Source organism: Gadus macrocephalus, chromosome 8 (assembly GCF_031168955.1).
Source record: "Gadus macrocephalus chromosome 8, ASM3116895v1".
NCBI lineage: Eukaryota > Metazoa > Chordata > Actinopteri > Gadiformes > Gadidae > Gadus > Gadus macrocephalus.
The window spans coordinates 13275192-13298556 of record NC_082389.1 but is presented as its reverse complement, the minus strand read 5'-3'; the positions used below and the strand labels follow the sequence as shown (position 1 = coordinate 13298556).

The 23365-nt window shown below is 44.3% G+C and overlaps 4 protein-coding genes across 7 annotated transcripts; 3 read left to right on the top strand and 1 right to left on the bottom strand.

Annotated features, from left to right (window-relative positions):
• The first annotated feature begins 57 nt into the window (after positions 1–57).
• Positions 58–7591, top strand: trim55a (tripartite motif containing 55a). Of its 2 annotated transcripts, none has more exons than XM_060059173.1 (9): positions 58–402; positions 811–983; positions 1960–2137; positions 2320–2415; positions 2834–3067; positions 3298–3320; positions 4881–5005; positions 5137–5489; positions 6293–7591. In XM_060059173.1, exons 1-9 carry the CDS (start codon positions 283–285, stop codon positions 6377–6379), a joined length of 1389 nt encoding a protein of 462 aa, XP_059915156.1. In that variant the 5' UTR covers positions 58–282; the 3' UTR covers positions 6380–7591. The 2 variants fall into 2 exon arrangements, with proteins under 2 accessions (XP_059915156.1, XP_059915155.1); XM_060059172.1 differs by having other exon boundaries at positions 60–402; positions 5134–5489.
• On the bottom strand, positions 6869–7435 carry LOC132463208 (corticoliberin-1). The gene has a single exon (XM_060059186.1). It carries the CDS (start codon positions 7433–7435, stop codon positions 6974–6976), a length of 462 nt encoding a protein of 153 aa, XP_059915169.1. The 3' UTR covers positions 6869–6973.
• A 2875-nt stretch (positions 7592–10466) lies between the features above and the next one.
• Positions 10467–16609, top strand: adhfe1 (alcohol dehydrogenase iron containing 1). Its single transcript, XM_060059164.1, has 14 exons — positions 10467–10652; positions 10799–10836; positions 10938–10987; positions 11114–11167; positions 11400–11554; positions 12015–12211; positions 12980–13057; positions 13139–13244; positions 13879–14031; positions 14397–14495; positions 15015–15093; positions 15276–15372; positions 15729–15886; positions 16121–16609. The coding sequence occupies exons 1-14, from the start codon at positions 10600–10602 to the stop codon at positions 16202–16204; spliced, it is 1401 nt and encodes a 466-aa protein (XP_059915147.1). The 5' UTR covers positions 10467–10599; the 3' UTR covers positions 16205–16609.
• A 135-nt stretch (positions 16610–16744) lies between these two features.
• si:dkey-97a13.12 (SH3 domain-containing protein 21) lies at positions 16745–22612 on the top strand. Of its 3 annotated transcripts, none has more exons than XM_060059167.1 (5): positions 16745–17784; positions 18097–18140; positions 19365–19532; positions 20048–20142; positions 20383–22612. In XM_060059167.1, exons 1-5 carry the CDS (start codon positions 17610–17612, stop codon positions 20600–20602), a joined length of 702 nt encoding a protein of 233 aa, XP_059915150.1. In that variant the 5' UTR covers positions 16745–17609; the 3' UTR covers positions 20603–22612. The 3 variants fall into 3 exon arrangements, with proteins under 3 accessions (XP_059915150.1, XP_059915149.1, XP_059915148.1); XM_060059166.1 differs by having other exon boundaries at positions 18097–18149; positions 20051–20142; XM_060059165.1 differs by having other exon boundaries at positions 18097–18149.
• The last annotated feature ends 753 nt before the right edge of the window (positions 22613–23365 follow it).

Here is a 23365-nt window from a genome sequence, read left to right as displayed (position 1 = left end):
CACACACAGGCCTGCTCACACTTTCATATATGGGCATGTAAGCATGGCAACGCTTGACGTGGCCTTTACTAAAAACAGCTCGTGACATTCAATGGGCGAGACGCCGCGTGAAGCAACTTGGAGGACACAGTTTGCGAAACGCCCGACACTTCTAATTGCGACAGTTCTTGGGGGATTTGGCCCCTGAGTTGACCCGAAGAACGCGACAACGGGTCCACTCTTCGAACGGATTTTATTAGCTAATCTCTGGGGATTTGACGTTCCGCTCAACTTTATAACAAGATGGACAGCTTGGAGAAGCAGCTCGTCTGTCCGATATGCCTGGAGATGTTCACAAAGCCGGTGGTGATTTTGCCGTGCCAACACAACTTGTGCCGAAAATGCGCCAACGATATTTTTCAGGTATGTAGGGAGTATCGCCCCAGAACGAGAATATATTGTGTTGTCAGTCTCGTATCCCGATAATGGCCTCTTTATACCAACTTGGTTTGAAGTTGGCCAACCGTACAGGAGCGAAATAGCACATGAAAATGTACAAACAGTGACACTTAAGAGATTCTTCAGTAGCGGTTAACGAGTATAATATAACACAGTCACACCATTATAATGCTATAACGCAGGCCCTGCCTACAAAGGACCAGTTAATTAGGACCACAATTTAGTTCTATAGCAATCAACTGTTTAGCATATATATGTCAGCATCATTCTGTAGGCAAAGAAAAAACGGTAGCCTTCCTCACCACGACAAAGGAAACTTCTTTAGAAAGGATATTTTTGGTTTCAAAATAAATACCTTCATGGATGTTATAGGCATCCAACCCATACATGTCGACGAGAACCGGTTCTACAGTTTCGTCCGGAGGGCGGTTCCGCTGCCCGTCCTGCAGACACGAAGTGGTTCTGGACCGACATGGAGTCTACGGACTGCAGCGCAACCTTCTGGTGGAGAACATCATCGACATGTACAAACAGGGCTCCACCAGGTGAGGGATTATGGGCTACCAGGTGAGATATGATAGGCTACCAGGTGAGATATGTTTGGCTGCTAGGGGAGATGGGCGACCAGTTCAGAGATGATAGGCTACCAGGTGAGATATTATTGGCTGTTAGGTGAGAGATAGGCGACCAGTTGAGAGATGATGGGCGACCAGGTGCACACCAACGTGTAGACTATCTTACCAGTCCACACAACCTCCAGATGGTAGTTGGTTACCTGAAGACTAGACCAACTTAACAAACACTTCTATCAGATACAACTAGATGTTTACACTGTAAAAGGACGTCAAGATGATTGTTGGTTACCTGTAATGTGGACTGACTCACCAGACACCAGATTAAACTGTACGTGTAGAACAGAATAGGACCTCCAGATGATGGTTGGTTACAATTAACAGCAGTTGAACTTACCAACCCCTTACCATGGCTGATCTTCATTGTTAATTGATCACGTTTCGGGCTAACCCACTAGCTACACCACGAGAGTGGTGCCTCGTAGTGCCCAGGCCTGTTGGTGTTATCTCCGTGGCCTGCTGCATAGCCAGACCCCTATGGGGCTATTTATATCTTTAGGGCAGTAGGGCAGCCAACCGCCAGGGCCTATTTTTATTGTGGGACATGAGGAGTGACTTCACTTGACCATCCATGCTGTCAGCTGCTTCAAAACACACACACACACACACACACACACACACACACACACACACACACACACACACACACACACACACACACACACACACACACACACACACACACACACACACACACACACAAATGTTTCTTTAAACCTGCAGTCTATAACACCATGGTATAGTTCTACTGGTGGACTCTGGGAGCCACCCAGTACAACCACAGTCTTCTACTGGTGGGACACTAGGAGCTGCCCTCTGGCAGATACTGGGAGGAACCTGGGTCTGCTGGGTCTCTACCTCCTCTCCTCATGTCTCTCCTCTCCTGCAGCCCCAAGGAGGCTCCTCCGGCCCAGCCAGAGCAGCCCTCCTGCGAGGAGCACCCAGAGGAGAAGATAAATATCTACTGTGTGACCTGCGGCACCCCCACCTGCTCCCTCTGTAAGGTGTTTGGCAGCCACAAGGACTGTGAGGTGGCTCCTCTACACAGCATCTTCCAGGAACAAAAGGTCTCGCCCACACCATTGGCCCCCTCTCGTTAACAGTTATTACTATAGCTTGGTTGTTTATTACACTAGTGTGTGTGTGTGTGTGTGTGTGTGTGTGTGTGTGTGTGTGTGTGTGTGTGTGTGTGTGTGTGTGTGTGTGTGTGTGTGTGTGTGTGTGTGTGTGTGTGTGTGTGTGTGTGCAGGCTGAGCTGACAGACTGTATCTCCATGCTGGTTGGGAACAATGAGAGGATACAGGCCGTCATCTCTCAACTGGAGGGGACCTGCACAACTGTAGATGTAGGTGTAGACGCACCGACACACACACGCACGCACGCACACACACATACACACAACCACCCACACATAAATCCACAGACATACGCGCATGCATTTACATATCAAGCACATGGTATAATGCATGCATGTGACATAAACAACACCACGTACTTGCAAGCCACAAGGAGGGTATATAAATGCAACAACCCATGCATGCTTTTCACCTAGGCAAACTAAGCCGGTTGTATGACTTATCTGTTAAGGAATTTGAGTCAAAGTAACGATACTGAAAGAGGACTCGGCATAGGCGAGTGAAAAGTCGAATGTGTTTTTAAATACAGTAAAGTTAAAGCAAAAAGCCCCTCGAGTGTATCTCTGAGGTAAAAAAAACACACAACACTAATGTGGTGTGTGATGTGACGTCACTCCAACGCTGCAGGAGAATGGCCGCAGGCAAAAGTCAAAGGTGTGCGAGACCTTTGACCACCTTTACGCCATCTTGGAGGAGCGGAAGGGAGAGATGAGCATGCAGATTACTTCTGAGCAGGAGGAGAAACTGGACTACATCCGCTCCCTCCAGAGGAAGTACACAGAACATCTGGACAACATGGCCAAGGTCCTGGAGACCGGGATCAACATAATGGACGAGTCTGAGATGGCCATCTTCCTGCAGGTGAGGATGTCTGTCTGCCTGCCTGTCTGTCGGTCTGCCCCTCGATCTATCTGTCTGTCTATCTTTAAATGTATCTTTCTATCTATTCGTCTGCCTCTGTACCTGGCATGTAGTGGCCAGCGTGTCTGTCTGCCTGCTTGCCTTTCTATCTGTCAAAATAATAATCCTTACATACAGCACAGGATCAAAGTACTCCACAGGGATGTAACTCATGTGTCTTCTCTCCTCAGGCTGCTAAACCACTTCTACAGAAGTAAGTCAGTTTAAACCTCTCTAACAGCATGCTGAATTAGTTGATCAGTTTGATTCAGTGAATCAGTTTGAGGTTAAATCAGCCTGCAGTGAATCAGTGAAAAGTGAAAATGATTGTTTGCGGCATGAGAACAGAGGCCCACACAGAGGCTGTTTCCCAATGTGAAGGCTGCAGCCTTGCTAGGACGCGTCCTTGCTAGTCGCGTCCTATGGAGATGAGACTAGAGTGCTAGCTCGAGTGCTTCCTAGCGTTTGTAACGTTTGGACTTTGGAACGACTTGCTAGTGTGGAATCGTTCCGCTTCCGTTTTTTAATACTGCATTTGCGCTTGTAAACACATGTGCGCTTATGAATAAAACATGGTAGCAATCAAGCTGCTCGATATTTATTCGACTTTTGTCTGTTATGAATGCGGTCATGTCTCTTTCGCATGGAGCCTCTTTGAGGAAGTCACAAAAGCTTTGTTGCGGTTGATCGAATCGTCTTTATTAAAAATAAAATCCAATCAATTTTTATAAAACTAAGTGAAATTGTCTGAGAACTTAATTCATGCATCACATTTACAGTATGGTTGATTGCTATTATGCAGGGGAAAAAAGACAAAGAAAGTGATGATAAACATGTATTTATTTGGATATATTATTTAACTGATCTGATTCATTCATTCATATATACCTACCTACCAGTGCTTTGAACACATAAGTATATTATATAAAATACAATTATATACGTTCATTACAAATTACAAACATTGCAAATGATCGGTGTTGCATTTATTTGACAACATTGGATCCCGCAAGAGCTTCTCACCGATAGTGGCAGTATCCCTTCCACTGGTAAACAATTGTTTGTGCGCCACCCTAAGGTGCACAAAAAGCCTCAGTTTGCTGGGCTGACCCTAAAAAAAAGATTAAACACAAACATAAATAGGTATACATAAATAATGTAATCTTGTGAGCGAGTAAATTGACATTGGTGACAGTGGTGTTATGATGGTGTTATGCTGGTGTTACCAGCTACGTCCATGCAAAATATAGCAACGTATAATTAAGTTGCAAAAACGTTTGAAAAGTGGCACAGGTCTTTAAGCTTGATTATTTGCATTAACATGATGAATCTATAAAAACCAATACTGCACAAAATATTTCTGAAAACTTCACTTACATTTGAACGTGCACTGCTTTCCCTCTGCCATTTTTAATATCCCGTGCAGCGTGTGAACGCAGAGGATTGTGGGTAGCTTTGGCTTGTCTAGGATGCAGCGATGCATCCTTGAAAAATCTCGGAATGCTCAAAAACAAAGGACGCGAAAATGGCCCGAATTTCGAGTGTCCTCAACATTGGAACAGTGCTTGTCAGCGTTCTATGACGCAGCATCCTTAAAAAGGCGGCCGTTGAGCATGCTTCCTTGACATTGGGAAACAGCTAGAGCAAGGACACTCGAAGGGTCAGGGGTCGTGGCCATATAAGACTGATTAAATATTGACGCGATGACAGCAGTTGAGTGAGTTTGTGATGTCATGAGCGGTAACGAGGTCATGGCGTTGATGAATGTTTACAGGATCGTAGAGGGCACCAACACCTCCCACCTGGACAAGGTGGAGCGCGGCTACGAGAACATGTCTCACTTCACCGCTCACCTGGAGAGAGAGAGGCGGGCCCTGCAGACCATTGACTTCCTCAAACGTGAGGAGACACGCTGTCCAGTCATCTCACACTCACACACATGTCATCACGTTATCTCGGATGTTTCCATGACACTCTTCGTTTCGTATTAATTTACCGAAAAAATTTATACATTTTCCTTCTGTCAGTAGATGAAGGAGAGGATGACGATGAGGCTGATGCAGCGGCGGGGAGGAGAGGACGGACAGCTGGGGGCGGTAGTGAGACCTCCCAGACAGCAGGGGGCGGTAGTGAGACCTCCCAGACAGCAGGGGGCACCGCGGCTCCACCACCCTCACTCGCTAAGCAGCCAACACGACCGCCAGCGCACGCACCCCCTGCCCCGGTCCCTGGCCCGCTCCCCCCCGCGCCTCGCCTGGAGGCCCCCGACACCAGCCTCCTCCGGGCCCCCAGCCCCAAGAACCCCGGGCCCAACCCCCCTGCCCTGCCCACGCCACTGGGAACGCCCCATGCCATGCCTCTGCCGACAGGGAGTTCTGCTCAGGTGAGAGGAGACACAGCCACCCTGCCAGGCTGCTGGATTCGCGAAATCACGATCACTATCATGCGAGAGTCCGTCTTGCAGGGATTCTAGTTAAGCGCTTGGTGCCGAAACCACTGTGGTTCGGACCAATCATCGTCGAGGAGGAACTACTTGAACTACGTGTAATGTAATCGATGGTGATAAGACAGCCGGTTCATCCAAACCCCCTGCCAGGGATTTATTGATAGTGCCTGCCCTTCTCCATTTTTTTTATGTTGACATCTTTATCAACATACCCGCCAGGGTAGAGATGGACACCAACAGATATCTGTGTGATTTTTTGGGCATATCAACCAGTTCTAACCTCTAGAGTAAAACATTCTCGTGAGTTTTATCTCTTGGGTATGAGTTATGACAGTCAAGCCATTGTTAGATGGCCAATATAAGCAGAATGATACATACGTTGTACATTTACACAGATAATTTTTCCAGAAGATCAGAAGGGTAACGCATGTGATGCATACATTTGAATGATTATGGCGTAATGGCTTCATATATGGCATGAATCTGATCTGTGCTCCAATGGGCCGGGCTAAGCGGCCCTAACCGTTGTCCTCCAGTAGGGGGAAGCACATGCACTCAGATGTTTATTATTTAGCATAAAATAATGAACGGATCCTCCGTCCGTCAATATAGTTAGGATAATTATTAATACTTCTAATGGCGAGTAGCAGTGTTTGTGCTTTATTTAAGTACTCTTAGTTAACATTTTAACATAGCATTAGCCGTTGACACACGACTTAACCAATGTCTCTTCTCTCCAGGCTCCTTCTGACGCTGGCGCTCAGAACGCCGACACGGAGGACGGGCCGCGCCACGTCTTCTCCTTCTCGTGGCTCAATCAGAAATAAAACCATTCTTCCCTCCAACTCGGCTCAATGGACACACCGAGACTTATCTCGTGCTTATGTCCGTTGAAATCCAACACTGTATAGCCTTCATCACGTCTGTGAATCTATTTCCATAATTGTACAAGGGGAGATAGGTGCGTAATTGAACGCGTCCGTGTGTAAAGATTGCGTAAATGACTGGTAGAATACACTGGCTTTCAATAACCGAGGCGACGCGTGAATCAGCAATGAACATTGAGAAATATTTTATTACAAATAAGATATATAGCCTGAGCTTCTTTAACATTTTAGATGGATGCTCCCATAATATTGTGTAACCAAACTTGTTAGCATGTGTTTTAGAAGGAAATATTTATTTCGATGGAACAAAATGATCATAACAAATGCATTATGCGTGATTCAAAAGCAGAATTAAGGCTTTTAAAATAGTTGCAATAGTTAGGAAGCCACCAGGGACAAGATCCTATAACACATTTTTTACAAACCCGACAAATGAAAGGACCAGTTAGTTGTGGTATGCATCAAAACAAAAACAATACAATTATTTAACACGTGTCCTACGAAAAGAAAAAAATGGGTTGGTTCTTCCAAAGCTCATTTGCCAAATATGTCCATCATTTTGCGGTTATCATTGGCCTGCTGGGCGAGCTGTTCCGCCCGAGCCATCTCCAGAACTTCTCGGAGCAGGTGGAAAGTCAGGTCCAGGGAAATGGGTGGATCGTCGGAGCGCTTTTCTTTCTCCGCGGAATCTTCCTCCTGCTGCCCCTCGGAGCTAGCGACCTTTCGCTGGGTGAGCTGCAGCTGCAGGGCGCGGTTGACTGTTGCGGCTGGGGACGGGCCGTGTGACCACAGGTCCGACCTGACCGGAGAGGGGTCTTGTTTGGAATTGTCCAGCTGGATGGAGTACTGCTCACCGAGCCGGAGGAGGATGGGCAGCGGCAGGTGCTGAAGCCTGTCCGACAGGCGGGATCCGGTCCGGCTCTCTACGGCTCTGCACTCATAAGCGGGCTGGCAAGCTCCCAAAAGAGCCACGGCACAAACCATCATGAGATTCATCTCTGCAGACGGAGACGGAGTTTGGAAGTTACCAACCACGAGAGAAATAGGCCTACAAGTTTGAATATGCCTTGTGGATTTGGATTGCCAAAAGTGTATTTTTTATGTTTTATATTTTAAAAATAAATTGCGCAATGCATCAATTAGAGAATGCAACTAATGGTCTGGTATCTTGAAATTGAAGGCTACTGTGCAAAATAAAGATAGCCTATCTGATTATTTAGATAAAAAATACGAATCGATTAATCCACAGAAGTTTGGTTACCTGAGGTGAACTGCACACCGCTTCCTTCTAATATTGAGGTGGAGTATTTAATACAACCGGTCGCTTTTGTTTATTTATATAGACCTCGGTTCCGTCTCATCAACAAGGAGGGTGCCTACGCAAGTGCTAACGTAGACCTTGCAGGACCTGAATTCAAATGTCCAATGTATGGATTCCTTCTATTATTAGCCCATTTTCAGTGTCAGTTCATGGGCTGTTCTGGTATTGTCCAATATACACATAGAATATCTAATTGAAACTATAATATCCAATTATTGGCCCAGTAATAGCGACAATAGTCCTGCACCGAATAAACAATAACTTCTCAGATGGAATATGGTAGCTGTTATTTAAATATAACATTTGGAAATATATTCAATCTATTCCAAGTGATATTCCTTTTAAACACCATTATCATCCCTATTTTTTTTAAAGTATTATATTTATATTATCCTTTTTATTTCATACTTTTTTTTCAACTAGTATTTTTTTGGAGGACAGCGAGTTTGTGAAGACAGCGTTTCTAAACATGAGCTGAAACCTCCGAAGAACAGTGACCTTCTAAAGCCAAACCAACACAGAATCCATGACATTTCATCTGGAGAACAAATAACACTCAAATAAACATTTCAACAACACACAAACAGATACACCAACAATGAGGAACTAAAATCAAGAATACAATATGGCTCATATACGACCGACTGGGAAGCTCTCAGTGTCCACCAGCAGAATATTGGTTGTACTTTGTAGGTCTAGTTTCCACTGGTAGTATACTATGGTTAAACTGGGCAGCTCCGTCCAGTAGAAAACTGGTTGAACAGGGCAGCTCCTAGTGTCCAAGAGTATTACACTACGGTCACACTGGGCAACATTCACTGCCCACCAGCAGAAGACTATGTTTGTCCAGGGCAACTCCCAATGACAACCAGTGAAGGACTGTGGTTGTACTGGGCAGCTCCCAGTTTCCAACAATAGTCAACTATGGTAACGCAGAGAGGCTCCCAATCTTTCCAGAACAGAACACCAGTTGAATCAGATAAAAGCTGGCGTCTCAAAAGTAACAAGACAAATAGTTTGGTGCTTGTTGTGCTGGCTGCTCCGTCATCCACGTCTCTCTCTGACCTTTAATCATTGACTGATGATGACAGCATGTCCATACGGCTCTCCCATTGGCTGGTTGCATTCAATTAGAATGGATGTCACACAGGAACTAGTCGTCCTCTGTTTCCCCTAATGAGCAAATAGAATAAACTGAAGACACAGGAATGAGCCAGTTTAAAAAACAATAGCAATTGCAAATATGTATGAGTGTTTACATAATGTTCAATAGTGTGTGTACACAATAATATAGTCATTTGTATATTCCAGTGTATGTCTATTACTTCATACCAAGGGAGGTTTGGAGAGTGTGAAGAGCCATCCTGGTTCGCTGAATCTGGTTATGACTCATGCAGCAAGGACAGACGTTGCTGCCAGACAGGAACTCTATACTGGGAAACTAATAGACTGTAGATGCTTCCTAATTATTCCAAGTTCACTCAGAAAGTTCAAGTGTCAAGGCTCTGTTCTGCCATGGATAGGCCACTCAAATTATCATGGCGAGCTAGACAAGCTAGGGACAGCTCACTGAGATGCCAATTAGTGGACAATAGTAATCAGCTAGTGGGAAATACTGAGATCCAAACCTTTTTCACATTTGGAAAAGTTGTCACAGGGTTGTTTAGCTGATGAGGACCTCAGAATAGAAGGAGTGTAACGATGGAACTCTACGCCGTTGTGTATCCCAAGAGCATTATGGTGACACTGTGGAGATGACGTCATGGAGGGGACATCATGAAGGTGACACCATGTTGGGGACATCATGGAGGTGCCATCGGGAATGTGACATCAAGGAGGTGACATCATGAAGGTGAGCCCATGGAGGTGACTTCATGGAGGTGACTCTACTGAAGTGACATCACAGAAATGATGTCACTTAATTTCCTTGATGTCAGGGATTCACAGGGATTACTTTTTGGATACAGGTCAAGGAGCAGGTAGGGTTTAGGCATCTTGCTCAAGGACGTCAAATAGACTGGGGATCGTTGGGTATCAAACCCAGTACCTTTTGGCTCAGACTGGAACACCCCAGCCACTGCATTTTCATCCACATCAGCAGGAAGTCTGCTCCCCAAAGCGACGGCTGGTGTGTGTTTGTGTGTTGAGGGGTCACCGGAAGGAGAGGGCTAGCCCGGTCTCCAGATGACCATGGCGACAAGATCACCTCTGCATCATCAAGACGACAGCGCAACCTTTACCAGACCTGAAGCCAGTAGCTGCATTCGGAATCCAATGCAAAGGGCAAAGATCAAGTTAGATCTGATTCAGGAGAGAGAGAGAGAGAGAGAGAGAGAGAGAGAGAGAGAGGAAAAACTTTGGTGGTAAGGTCATTGTCTTAAAAAAAGAAGCTTCAGTCACCCACACAAATTGCAATAGCAGTTGACAGTATACAATTCAAACACAGAACCTAACCCATTACCCCGGTATTTAATCAAAATTATTGTTTCTGCATGTTTTTTTTATTAATTGAATGCTTCATTATGTTATATTCATATGCCAACAAAAGTATAAAAAATAATCCGTTCATCTTTATCTTAAACCAATAAATGTAAAAAAACAACAACAAAAGACGCTGTGTGTGTGTGAGTGTGTGAGTGTGTGAGTGTGTGAGTGTGTGCGCGTGCGTGCTGAGAGGAGGGTCTTTACTCCTGGCCGTCTAGCGTGAACTCTACCCCACATGTTCCGTGCTGTTGGTGGGAGGAGGGAACCAAAGACGTAGAACCGCAGCGCCGTACCGAAGTTAAAGATCGCCGAAACCGCAGGAAAACATATCCCAATCCTTCGACCCTCGACAGCAATGGCAGGACGTGACAGAATAGCCCACCTCCTTCGACAGCTCGAGAAAGCTGCGTAAGTGAACGTTTTTTGTATTTCAAACAAAAAGTAAAGAATGCAGAGGTTCGCGTTCCGTAGTACTACTTGTAGGCTGAAACTTGCATGTTTACGAAAGTGTAGCTCCAAATTTGACCTTTAAAACTTTCTTATTTTTTCCATAGGTGCAGGTGTCCTGCACATTCCAACACATATCACCAAGGTACGAGAAATAGAGCCTGCTTTCATTCCCAGTATACCTAAAATTTCGTAGTCGTCCGTTGTTCATAGTGGAATATTAATCGATGTGTGTTCTGGGGTTAGGTGCTGGAGCTGCGGCGTGCACGGTCAGAAAAACCGACTATGCATTTGAGGTAAAGGAGATCACACGCGTTCACAGTGCACTCTTGCGTGTCCTACTGGAATTATAATGGTTGGTAAATAAACACCCGAGCACATTCTTACATATTTAATTAATGTTAATGTTTTCTTATTGTCAGATGGCCAGCTCCAACATCAGATATGGAGAAGGGGTCACCCGGGAGATCGGAATGGTAACATGACATCATCACTCATTTACTAATTTCCACACACGCGCGCACACACACACACACACACACACACACACACACACACACACACACACACACACACACACACACACACACACACACACACACACACACACACACACACACACACACACACACACACACACACACACACACAGGAAAATGCAATCTCGCAAACGTGTGTGCTGTAACATTCCCGCCGGTCGTTGTGTAGGACCTTCAGAACATGGGGGCTCGTAACGTGTGTCTGATGACGGATAAGAACCTGTCCGTTCTGCCGCCGGTGAAAGCAGTCCTGGAGTCGATGGCACAGAACGGAGTGAACTACAAGGTGTATGACCAGGTCCGAGTGGAGCCCACGGACACCAGGTAGCGACGTTAACCAGCAGAGGGAGACACATCGTTTTACAAATCGTTTCGCTGTGTAAAATCTCTCAATGAATTATGAGGCAGGTTTAACCATCGATAGTTGAAGGGTATCTTATGCTCCAGAGGGAAATGCCAAAGGCAACTAAACCCATTTGTTTACATCGGTCAGGCATTTATGCAGAACTGACACTAATAAAAACAGCTACTACCTGTATTAACCATGCTGTTAAATGATATTGCCAAAGCTCAGGACTAATCATGTAGTGACTGCTTTAATTACACAAGCACAATTTGTTCCAAGTTAAGAGACAGGACCAATTTGTACACTATCTGCATGATCATAATCATTATCAATTTATGAAATCTAGGTTGCTGGTTAATGTTTGTCTTACTTCCTCAAGCCTTTACTACTGAGAATGCTAAAGGATGACTCTGTGATTTTTAAATGGATCTCTCTCAGCTTTAAGCAAGCCATCGCCTTCGCCAAGAATGACTCCTTCGACGTCTATGTCGCGGTGGGCGGGGGCTCGGTGATAGACACCTGCAAAGCAGCCAATCTGTACGCCAGCCACCCTGAGGCAGAGTTTCTGGACTTTGTCAACGCTCCCATCGGGAAAGGGAAGCCTGTTACGGGCGTCCTCAAGCCTCTGATTGCAGGTACCAAGAAATGGCAGCTTGCTTCAGCGGCGTCCCCACAGACCTCAGATTAAGGCCAATAGCACGATTAGTTGAGCCACTGGATTAGGTGGCAGACAGGTGCCAAGCTCAGTGTAGAGTGACCACAATGATGAACCCGTTGAGGGACATTGAGGAACGAGTTTGAGTTCTGATTGGCCTTGGTCACTGGTATAAACACACAGCCTTATCATGTTTTTGATAGTATAGTTTGTTTCATAATAGTACTGCGACCACATTATACCACAATTCTTTGAGATGTGCACTCGCCCCCATCCATCGTTCATAACGTCATGTGATGTAACAAATAGTGGCCTCTAATAATCTCGTGATCAATTCTCAGCCATCAGAAATACACTTATTACAATTACAAGTAGGGCATATAGCAGACGCTTTTAGCCAAAGCGACTTACATCGGTTAATACACACATTGACACACCAACGGCGGAGTCAACCATGCAAGGCAATAGCCAGCTCGTCAGGAGCAGTTAGGGTTAAGTGTCTTGCTTAGGGAAACATCTACACTCAGCTCGGAGGAGCTGGGGATCGAACTAGCAAACTTTCGGTTGTAAGATAACTGCTCTTCCTCCTGAGCTAAGCCGACCCCATATTGAGTGAGACAACCATTGAAAAGGAGGGGCTCATAACATAACTTGAGTCAACAAATGAGCTTGATCAACAAATGACCTAAATTGACTAAATGAAAAAAAGTTTAAAAAAAACAACACAATTTCCCCTTCCTCTCTTTAGTTCCCACAACAGCCGGAACCGGCAGTGAAACCACGGGAGTGGCCATTTTTGATTTTGAAGAACTGAAGGCCAAAACTGGTGAGTTTTAGTGAAACTGTTAAGCTCTGCTCCTAGACATGTGGTTATGGGTGAATATGCTGTCTGCGGTCTGGTGTCCAGGAATAGCCAGCAGGGCCCTCAAGCCAACCCTGGGGATGGTGGACCCGCTCCATACACTGCACATGCCTGAGAGGGTCGCCGCCAACAGTGGCTTTGACGTGCTCTGGTGAGAACACTCTAGCAACAAGCAACTCTTGGTGCTTCCTCCTTCCTTCGAGGTACCAGAGGTCTTTAGTTCTGATGAAGGTGTGCTGAATGAGGATGACTTGTTGTAGCACTTTCGATAGGGGGCCACGTTGTGGTTTTGTCCACTGGTCAGGTGGACTCTTGACTCTGGAGGGCCTGTCTTTTAGGGTATTTTCGTAGATACTTATCCTACATGTGAGCACTGGCCTTGAAGGTTTTATGGTGTCTGGGGTCAGCCAGCATCAACTGTCACTAACACACCTTCAGGAGAGCAGAGGTCAGCGTCCCAGAGTTCGTAAACCTTCTTTCCTAATCAAATGGTCTGAAGGCTCTCTCTGACTCTAGTGTGAATGCTGATGCAAAACATACCACATACATTTGAGTTGTTATATGTACTAAACTGTGTGTCCCTTGATAAAGACAATGAGACTCTCTTGTAGGTCCTTTATTCACTGATAATAGAAAAAATAAAAACCCTAACCCTATCTAGCATCTATAGGACTGGACAATAACCAACCATCAACTTAACCATCACCTTATGAGGGTAAAGGTAATGGAGGGTGGTCTGTTGTTGTAAACGTTGTTCTTGTCTTAACCCCCCCCCCCCCCACTAGCCATTCCCTGGAGTCTTACACCGCCCTGCCCTACAACATGCGAAAGCCCTGTCCCCCAAACCCCATCAACCGCCCCGCCTACCAGGGCAGCAACCCTATCAGCGATGTCTGGTCAAGACACGCCCTCAACGTGGTGGCCAAATACATGAAACGGTAGGACCAATCAGGAAAACCTAACAATCAGAATACATCACGTGTTTTATACTTACGGAGAAAAGTTGCACTTTTTTTTGTTAGAAGAATGTTGTTGTTTTTCTTCAACATGACGGAAAATGGCGAAAGATGCATTTTTTCTGAAAATGCTTACAGAATAAGGATTTATAACCTCTACAGATTCAATATAAGAACTGTCCAATAAAAACCAGCAACTGTATACTGATAATGAAAGCGTTTTGAGATTGTAGATGGAGTAGCACTCACACTCAGTTGAAAGGCCAGGTCCAGGTCCCAATTCTTTCAGAGCCATCCCACTTCAGGTGCTGTTCTGTTCAGAGTTCTGCTCTGCCCACATATTCAAGGGCTGTTCGAGATCCAGAGGACCTCGAGGCGCGTTCCAGCATGCATCTGGCCAGTGTGTTTGCAGGGATCGGATTTGGAAATGCAGGAGTTCATTTGTGGTGAGTCTAGTGCTGCAGACGACCCTTCCAGCCTTCGCACTACATTGAGTTCAGTGCAGGTCCGCTCAGCTATACTGCTGAGCTGTAACTGGCCAGGTGGTCAGGGTTTGGGAGGGGTATGGCTACACTTGTAGCTCTGCCTCCAACCACCAGTAGCGGGATGTTATGAAGAATAGGGGAGTTCACCACAGACGAAAGGTAGTGAGTTCGAACCCCCTGTGTTCCCATAGGCAGGTTTTCCTCCCAAATGTACCTATAAGCATGTCATTACCCCTACCTGCTCAATTGCAACGTATTCACTGCAAACCACTTTGGAACAAATAGTAAGTAATAGCCCCTCCCCCTTCAACTTCTTAGTACTACTCTGAGTACTTTTATTTCTTAAGTGTTACAGTATTTTACCATCTAAAAGGACTCCATTTATTCTCTTTTACTACTAGTCTAGTGCTGTCTTATACCGTGTTTATCTTATTTGAAGTGGATAAAGTCCCTGAATGGCTCTCTGTTTGCTCTGTTTAGCCATGGGATGTCATATCCCATTGCTGGCAATGTCAAGACCTACAGGGCTAAAGGCTACAATGTGGACCATCCAGTAGTGGTAAGATGTACTTATTACGAAATTGTACTACCAACAGTAAATGTCCTTTATTAAGAACCCTAAGTGTCTCCTTAAATACATACTTTATTAAACCCCTTTATCATCTGCTTTATTACAACCTTTTAATGTATCCTTAAAAAGTTGAGTTGAAAGATTTACTGAGTGTCTTCGTGCTCCTATAGCCTCATGGACTTTCTGTGGTCCTCACATCTCCAGCAGTGTTCAACTTCACTGCCCCCATGTGTCCAGAGCGCCACCTAGAGGCTGCTGAGATCCTAGGTAAATGGAAACAACTATAAATTGCGATATATTATATAAAGTAGGATTTCACTTCCATCCTGAATATCATTCTGTTCTTATGATCACCACTGTTCACCGATCACAGCTGCTCTGGTCATTAGGGTGCAGCATAGGCTTGTGTTTTAGGGCAATCGAATCGAAGCCGAAAGGTATCTGGTTTGGACGTATCTGAATAATCCACTGTAAATCACTTTTGAAGTGTCTTAAGTGTGCTAAATTAAAAATAGTAAGTGTGTGTGTGTGTGTGTGTGTGTGTGTGTGTGTGTGTGTGTGTGTGTGTGTGTGTGTGTGTGTGTGTGTGTGTGTGTGTGTGTGTGTGTGTGTGTGTGTACTAGGTGCGGACATCAGCAGGGTGAAGCGGGAGGATGCCGGCCCACTGTTGGCTGACACACTGCGTCAGTTTCTGTACGACCTGCAGGTGGAGGACGGGCTGAGTGCCGTTGGTTACACCAAGGACGACGTGCCCGACCTGGTCAAGGGAACCATACCTCAGGTACCAAGCAATGCCTGGAGCCTCCAGGATGGTTCATACGGCTGCATACGTATTTAAAATGGGTTTGTCGCTTATTAAAATGAAGAGAGCTCTGGTCATGTTTTCAAACCATCTACCGTCAAGTGTATCAGGTGAACAATGTAACTTGGTTATGCGTATTCCACTTAAATGGCATTGTGAACACATTTGTCAAGGGCTGAGAGTGTGACACCACTTCCTGTCCTGTTCCCACAGGAGCGGGTCACCAAGTTGTCTCCCAGAGAACACACTGAAGAAGACCTGACTCATCTGTTTGAGGCCTCTCTTAAGCTCTACTGAGTCTGGGTCCTAACCCAACTCTTGACGAGACGGATGAACACACGCACTCCACCACCTCCCGATCCAGTCTTTCTAGGCTTTTTGTTTTAATTATTATTGAATTAATTAAATGAAACACTGAAACACACTCAATCTTCTACATTGAGGAAAATGCCTACCTCCTTGTCTTAAATGTTTTTATGTTTATTGAAATAATTGTTAAGGTCCTTTTAACATGTCATCTTGATTCAGGAATATCTTTGGTTATAAAATAGTATTTGCGATCCATTCTCACTAAGATCCTATCTTGGCCTGGCCTGGGATTGGCTGGGTAAAACTAATAAGCTAAATGCTGGACCAATCAGAATCGTTTTGTGGTGTGGTTTATCTGACTTTTATACAATGCTAAATAAAGCTTGAATAGTCCCCGTTCTCCCCTCACTCGCCACTCTCACTGATCACAGCAGCCATAAGTTGAGCCATCCCCGCCTGCAACGGACCAGCTTGATGTAGACTGACGATTTACTACTTTACTACTCCTTGATATTTAGGAATGGAATCTTGGACCCTACTAGATCATTAACTCATTAATCTCCACAGAATATGAGGATAAGAGTGTGTCCCCATCCAGAGGGTTCAGCCAGACGGATGCCATAACCCTTCCATTGACCTAGTGGCACGTCCATACTCAATAAGTAGGGGTGGCCAAGGACTGGCAAAGAACCAGTGCACAACAAAGAGCATACCTGTACAGAGGATGTAACCATGACGATATTAACTTCATTAATTTATTTGCCTGATTTAGTACGGGTATCTCAGGATTGCCAATCATATGTTGTGCCATCCCAGGCACGCAGCTGGTCAGACTGGGGCATAGCCCATGGGGGGGGGGGGGGGTTGCTTCTGGCTGGTTTTATCGTGAAGGACCGAACGAATTTGCTTGGCACATCTCGTCTTGCATGCCTTACAGAAGTGAAGCTAAGTAGTCTAAACCAGTGTCCAGATTAGGCGGCGGGGCTAAGAATGTCTCTCATCGTGATGCCTTTAAGTGGTTTAACCTATGGGAGCAGAGAGTTGCCCCTCTGAGCAGTGGGACTCCTGGAAGGGACTGGGAGCCAAGAGTAGCGGTAGAGTGATACAGCACACCGGTTTCATGCCAATGCTTGTAATCCAGTCCATCATAGTCATTATGGACGGGACTCTTAATTAATCAGAACTATTCCTTTTGTTAGTTGCCCATGACGTGGGTTATGATTCCCCATAGTCCCACAGACCCCACTACCAGGAATTAAGCCAAAAATATATATTTTATGGGGATTTGAACGAGCAACCTACAGGTCATTAATGTGTTTCTAGAGTTGGTGGATCTCCGCTGTTTGCTTTCTGCTACACTCCTGTTTTTCGGAGTGAGTTTGGAAATAAATAAATGCACGTGCATGGAACCCATCCAGGATTAGCGACAGCCGACTATTTAAAGGAGGCAGCGCGGCAGTGTTTGGACCGCAGTCTCAAGAGACCAATGCAGCACTGCAGCATGCAGCAAATATACATGCAGAGTGATGAGCAGTTTGAGGTCTTTACCACAGTGTTCTCTCCCAAAGGTGAGTTAGACCACACACACACAAACACACATCAACGCACACGCATATACCCACACACAACGGTTGTATCCATCCTGTAGTTTGACCCATTATGATGACTAGAGCCTTCCAAGTCTGGTTTAACATTGACAGTGTTGTTTGTACGGTTCAATCTAAACATATGTAGATCTGAACAAATGTCCACGTTCAAATGCTCATGAGTATGAGCATTAGATCATAGAAATCTGTTTAATTTACATTTGTGGTGTCAAATGTTCTAGTAGTGGTTTGATTCTATTTGTGTGGCACGGCTTAGCAATTTCTTTCCCCCAGTTGGCAGCTCAAGGGTGAGACTCCGACCTGCAGATGAAGATAAGGCGAGTACAGTAGGTATCCGCTTGAAAACAAAAGTATAGTGATGTACAGAGTGCAGAGTAAGACCGCATTTTTGGTTGTGGTGTTTATTCAGAAACAGGCGCTACGGGAAGTTTGTTATGTTTCCTTTAAAAGTGAAGAATTTCCATCCATCCAAGATGGATGGAAATTCCTAAAATGGATGGAAATCTGGTTCTGGACAGTGAAGTTAAAGCAGCTAATGGTCAAGTCCAGGTCCTAAACCTCAAGAGTGGACTGGACAGTGGGTAGGACAAGATAGTGGGGAGGACAGACTATAGGACGAGGTGGCAAAGTATAACACTGATTTAACCAGCAAGAGAGTTCGGTATTTAACTAGTGAAACCAGGTCTTTAGGTCCAACCTCCACTCTAATAGGAGTCAAGACACAGAGTAAGTAACAGATCTAAATAAGGGTAATCCATCTTTAATCCTTCAGTGTACTTCTCACTAGTGTTGTCCTGATTAACTGATTGGCTTCTCTCCTTCATTGAGTCATGCCATAACAACTGATTAATGTTATGCTCTCGCACAATTTAACCTAAATTGCAATTGTTACGTATTTTAAGCACATAAGCTGCCCCCACATAGCCACTAGGAAGCAGGATCGAACACACAAGCTGCATTACCCTCACATAGCCACTAGGAAGCAGGATCGAACACACAAGCTGCAATAACTACTCAAGCCACAGATGGCAGCACCTTTAGACAGGCGAGGAGGGCGGAGCCAATACGTCACATAGACCACGCCTACTTAACTCAGGCCACGCCTACTTGATACTAACCAGCGCGGGAGTCAGATTTGAGGGCAGAAACATACAGACCCGTTGAGAGCCTCGGGTCTAAGCCCCGGGGCTTGAAGTAGCTCTACAGTATTTTTCTCCACGTGTGTTAGATACAATTACCCCCCTTTTGCTTCATAGTTACCATACCGAAATACTTTAACAAATAAAGTGAGTTAAAAGCGACCCGGATTGAACTACTTTCTTCAAAAACGCGACAATTAATAGAGAAATGCTGCGATAATCTTCTGGTACACAAGTTAAGATAATAACTGACCTATTTGGCAACCAATTAAAGAGTGTCTATTTTACATCTGACTGGACATGCACACAATGTCTGATGTGACTTTAAGGTATAATTTGTAGTGCCTTCTAATCAACATCACACCTGTTGGTAAAATATGTGCCCTTTAATTTGCTATTCAGGTGGTGGTGACCATTCACAATAGGGCCCAAGGTCCAGAAGAACTGGACCTGAGCCAAGGTGATGTCATCCAGGTTTTGGTCAAAGAGGACAAAACGTGGTGGTTTGGACGTCTACCCAACGGAAACGAGGGCTACTTCCCATCAGCCTGTGTCGCCACATGTGGGCCGGTACGTGTCGTTCTGTTTCTGAGTCAACCGGTACAGTACGACCACTAGTTGAGTGTCTCTAGCTTGGAGTAGTGGTTTCTTCACTGCTCTTCTAGCACAGATCAGATGACGAGCTGCCTTTTTCCTGGACATGAAAACGAGGGTGACTCATTACAGATTCGAGGGCTTTTAGATTATCTTGTGAAATGATCGTTCTGTAAATAAGTCGAATTGAGGATCTGTAATTATGGTAGATGTCAGTTCTCTTAAAAGGGTTTCGAAGTAGACACTAAAAGTATCTGCTTTCTTGGGTCAGAATAGTGTTCCTGAATGTACAGCCCACTGTTGAATGTTATAGTATAAAAAGCCACATGTCCCCGTTTACATGTTTATGGGGACACATGCCACCTACAGGAGAAGGAGTCGCATATTGGAGTGTTGGGTTACAAGTGGGGCTAACTTAACATGAACTGATTGAGGTTGGGTTTAAAAACACAAATCACTCACTCAAGGTTTAATGATTGAACTTGTTTCAGCAGGACGGGGAATCAGGGGAAGCCACGCCCACCCTCTTGAGGAGAGCCTCTGTGCCTGTTGTTATGGCAACCCCGGCGTCCTGTAACCTTCCCAGGTAACTACACCTGCCCTTTCAGCATCATCGTTGAATTCACAAGAGCGATAAAATACCATTACAGTCACTGTGGAAGAAGTGATCAGTTTACACTATTTATATGAGGAAGTCCAAAATATTAAAGGGCAATGTTTTTATAGCGAAGGAAGGTTAGAAACTAGGATTCTTTTACTGGGTGTATAGGAAGACAAATATTGACCTAGGTATTCAAAGCATAATCTCTTTCTCTCTGGGTTTTAGTGAGGGCAATGGGCTTGGAACGCCGAAGCTGTCCAGGAAGAACAGCATTCGGCGTGCCCTGGCACTTGACAGCCCTTCCATGAAGGGAGGTGGTGTTCTTCAGGGATCCCCCAGCCTCATCCACCGTGTCCTGGCTAAATCCAGGAGGAAGAGCTGCCCTCACCTCCCACCAGTCTCCGCAAAGCCGGGCTCCATCAACTCAGCTTACCTGCCTGAATAGGATGCCTTCAGAGAAGCATTTAGACTCAAGCATTAAGACTCTGAAGCCTCGAGCCCATTTGACGTTTCATGAGGACTGGGGATTTTTGTCCAAAATAGACACGCGTCCTATTTGAAGCGAACGAAAAAATATAGGCACGCTGCATTACATTCGCTTTCCTTTAACAAATATCAGTGTTTCCTCTTTAATTGTGTTTATAACACAATTAAAGTGAGAACCCCTGCCAGGCCAAAAAACAATATGTGTAAAATGTAATACATGTCCTAAATCTCAACGAGTACTAGTGCATTCAATTTGTAGGTCTGCGAAAGTATCCATCAATGTACACATATGGAAAGTCAGTTTTATCTAGGGATGCACCAGTACCCGATGCTGTGCTCATGTACTCGTAAAACCTCTCCGATACAACCACCCGATGCCACTTTACGCAACGTGAAGTAACGTTGAAGAGCCAGTGAACCAAAAGCGTTTTTTTTCGTGCACATTTTTCCTATATGATCGTCAACATAGTAATCTATGCCATTTTATTACAGGTAGCAAAGTAAGTCCTCAATTTAGTGAAACAAGGTGCACTGGAGGGCTCGGTTTGTGTGGACGTGTGGAGCTCTGTCTGAGAGAAAGTTTAGCTTTTTCTGAAACTCATTGTGTACCGCGACAGTACAGTACAGTACAGTACAGTACAGTACAGTACAGTACAGTACAACTATAATGTTATCGCTAGAGTGTGTAGCGCATTTCATATACAACATCGTTGGATATGGAAAATCGTTATAACGCTTAAACACGACGATGATACAAAAATAATAATCATAAAGTTGCCGTTGGCCGTAACCATGGTGATAACACGCCATGCGTGCAACTGTAATGGTATTATTAAGTACTCACGCAGGTACTTGGTATTGGCGAGTACCCAAATGTAAGTGGAATCAGTGCAACCCTAGTTGTATCTGTGTTATATACAGACTGTCAAGTCCGTTGAACCTGTGTTATATACAGTCTATGTGCAATACACCCACACTAGAGCTCTACGAGCCATGCAGTTCTTTACCTGCTTTTAACTGTTGTAGAGCTAGTGGGATACACTTCTAAACACTAGAAGTTCTAAACACTAGAAGTTCCATGTTCCATTGGGAACATTTTGAAACGTTAGACATCTCCTGGGCAGGTATACACTGCTCAACACAGACTCATTCCGGTGATCCAGTCTTGAGTTCAATGTGTCACATATCACTGCAATTCAGAGCGTGAATATCTGTTGAAAATTGAATATCTTTCCAACGAAATAAACGTTTAATCCCCCAGTTAGTCAGTTACCACTAGTAGAATATAATTATGTGGGAAACACTAACATTATCTACAGCTGTATAGGTAGTCGACTCACCTATATTCTAAAGTTAATGTGATGTTACATGGGGATTCTAGTTTGATATTCAACTTTTTTACCCTTTGCAAAACACAAAAGCGCCTTGAAAGGAGGGCTGAATTCCTAAAGATTGGTATGTTGTAAAGACTGGAGATTAGCCAATATGTAACACTCTTAGTTCGCGAGTATCACAAACCATTTTGATGATATTAAAAATTAACGGTTTTGAATGTCAAGCTGTGAGGCGCTTTTCCTTCGGATGCTTAAAAGTTAAAAAGCGCATTCAGCGTCAGTATGTGTTAAATTTCAATGTCATTTAAATAAAAGGATGGTTTTTTTTTAAACAGTTTTATTGTGATAAGAAGCACTCTCATGCCTCACAAACAATGGGCGTCATTTTGGATTCAATAACGCAAATACGCACAATACACTCCTGATCTGATCGTTTCTGTATTCGATTTTCAATATTCTGTCACATTCGTCGTTAAGTCCATATCACCTTTATATTTGATTTTTCAATTTCATTAGAATGTAATGCCATAACGCGACTAAACGTAATGTGAATGTAACCTTAAACCTTAAACAACACTTGTCGGTGTACATGATTTCTGCCTGAGTGAAGTAAAAAAGATTTACAAAAATGTGAAGGCTTGTATAAAAAAATGTTGAGCAATTATTTTCTTTTATTTATATAAATTTAGATTGATATTGGGACGGCCGTTGCAAAGAATACGAAGGGAGTGGTTATTCGTATCCAAAGAATTAATGTCCCAAACGTTTTCAAGTCACAAATTTTATGCACTTTTAGTTGATTGTCTTCAGTAGAGAAATGCAGAGTTGTAGATTTGTAAACAACCACTGCATTTAAATGTGGGGCAGAGCATGTTCCATTTACCATACCAGGAATGTACTGGACTAATACATTTGGTAACAATATAATGTTCCAAACTATTCGCATAGCTGGTCAATAGTGTGAAATAGTTTGTAACCATTTGTCCTCAGTAGGCTACTCTGGAGGCAAGATAACCATTTAGTTCAGTTCAAATAAATACAGTAGCATGATAAAATATTTGAATTGTGAGGGTGACATTTGTATTTATATCTCTTTCTAAGAACAAATTGTTTGCGTTGTCAATATTCTGTCAGTGTCGTCTTTTGATTTAGTTTTTTACCTCTGTGATATTTCAATGTGATATTTGTTTATTGCAAAACCTATTTCATTCATAAAATAGACAAATCCTGCCTCTCATCTGCCTGCAACATAGCTTTTATTTGACTGAACCACCGACTCTTAGCATAGAGCACTGAGCAATGTGTCACCGTGTTGAGCCAGATTCACATCCATACATATGATCTTTAATGTAATAATATTTATTTAGCATTCAAACATAACCAATACT

Excerpts from the sequence above, each read along its gene's own strand:
- adhfe1 (XM_060059164.1), top strand. The coding sequence starts at position 10,600 with ATGGCAGGACGTGACAGAATAGCCCACCTCCTTCGACAGCTCGAGAAA. Across the intron at positions 11,168-11,399 it reads TCACCCGGGAGATCGGAATG|GACCTTCAGAACATGGGGGC; the intron begins GTAACATGACAT and ends GTCGTTGTGTAG. Across the intron at positions 13,058-13,138 it reads AGAACTGAAGGCCAAAACTG|GAATAGCCAGCAGGGCCCTC; the intron begins GTGAGTTTTAGT and ends TCTGGTGTCCAG.
- LOC132463208 (XM_060059186.1), bottom strand. The coding sequence starts at position 7,435 with ATGAATCTCATGATGGTTTGTGCCGTGGCTCTTTTGGGAGCTTGCCAG.
- trim55a (XM_060059172.1), top strand. The coding sequence starts at position 283 with ATGGACAGCTTGGAGAAGCAGCTCGTCTGTCCGATATGCCTGGAGATG. Across the intron at positions 984-1,959 it reads TACAAACAGGGCTCCACCAG|CCCCAAGGAGGCTCCTCCGG; the intron begins GTGAGGGATTAT and ends CCTCTCCTGCAG. Across the intron at positions 2,416-2,833 it reads GGACCTGCACAACTGTAGAT|GAGAATGGCCGCAGGCAAAA; the intron begins GTAGGTGTAGAC and ends CCAACGCTGCAG.
- si:dkey-97a13.12 (XM_060059165.1), top strand. The coding sequence starts at position 17,610 with ATGCACGTGCATGGAACCCATCCAGGATTAGCGACAGCCGACTATTTA. Across the intron at positions 17,785-18,096 it reads CACAGTGTTCTCTCCCAAAG|TTGGCAGCTCAAGGGTGAGA; the intron begins GTGAGTTAGACC and ends TCTTTCCCCCAG. Across the intron at positions 20,143-20,382 it reads GCGTCCTGTAACCTTCCCAG|TGAGGGCAATGGGCTTGGAA; the intron begins GTAACTACACCT and ends TCTGGGTTTTAG.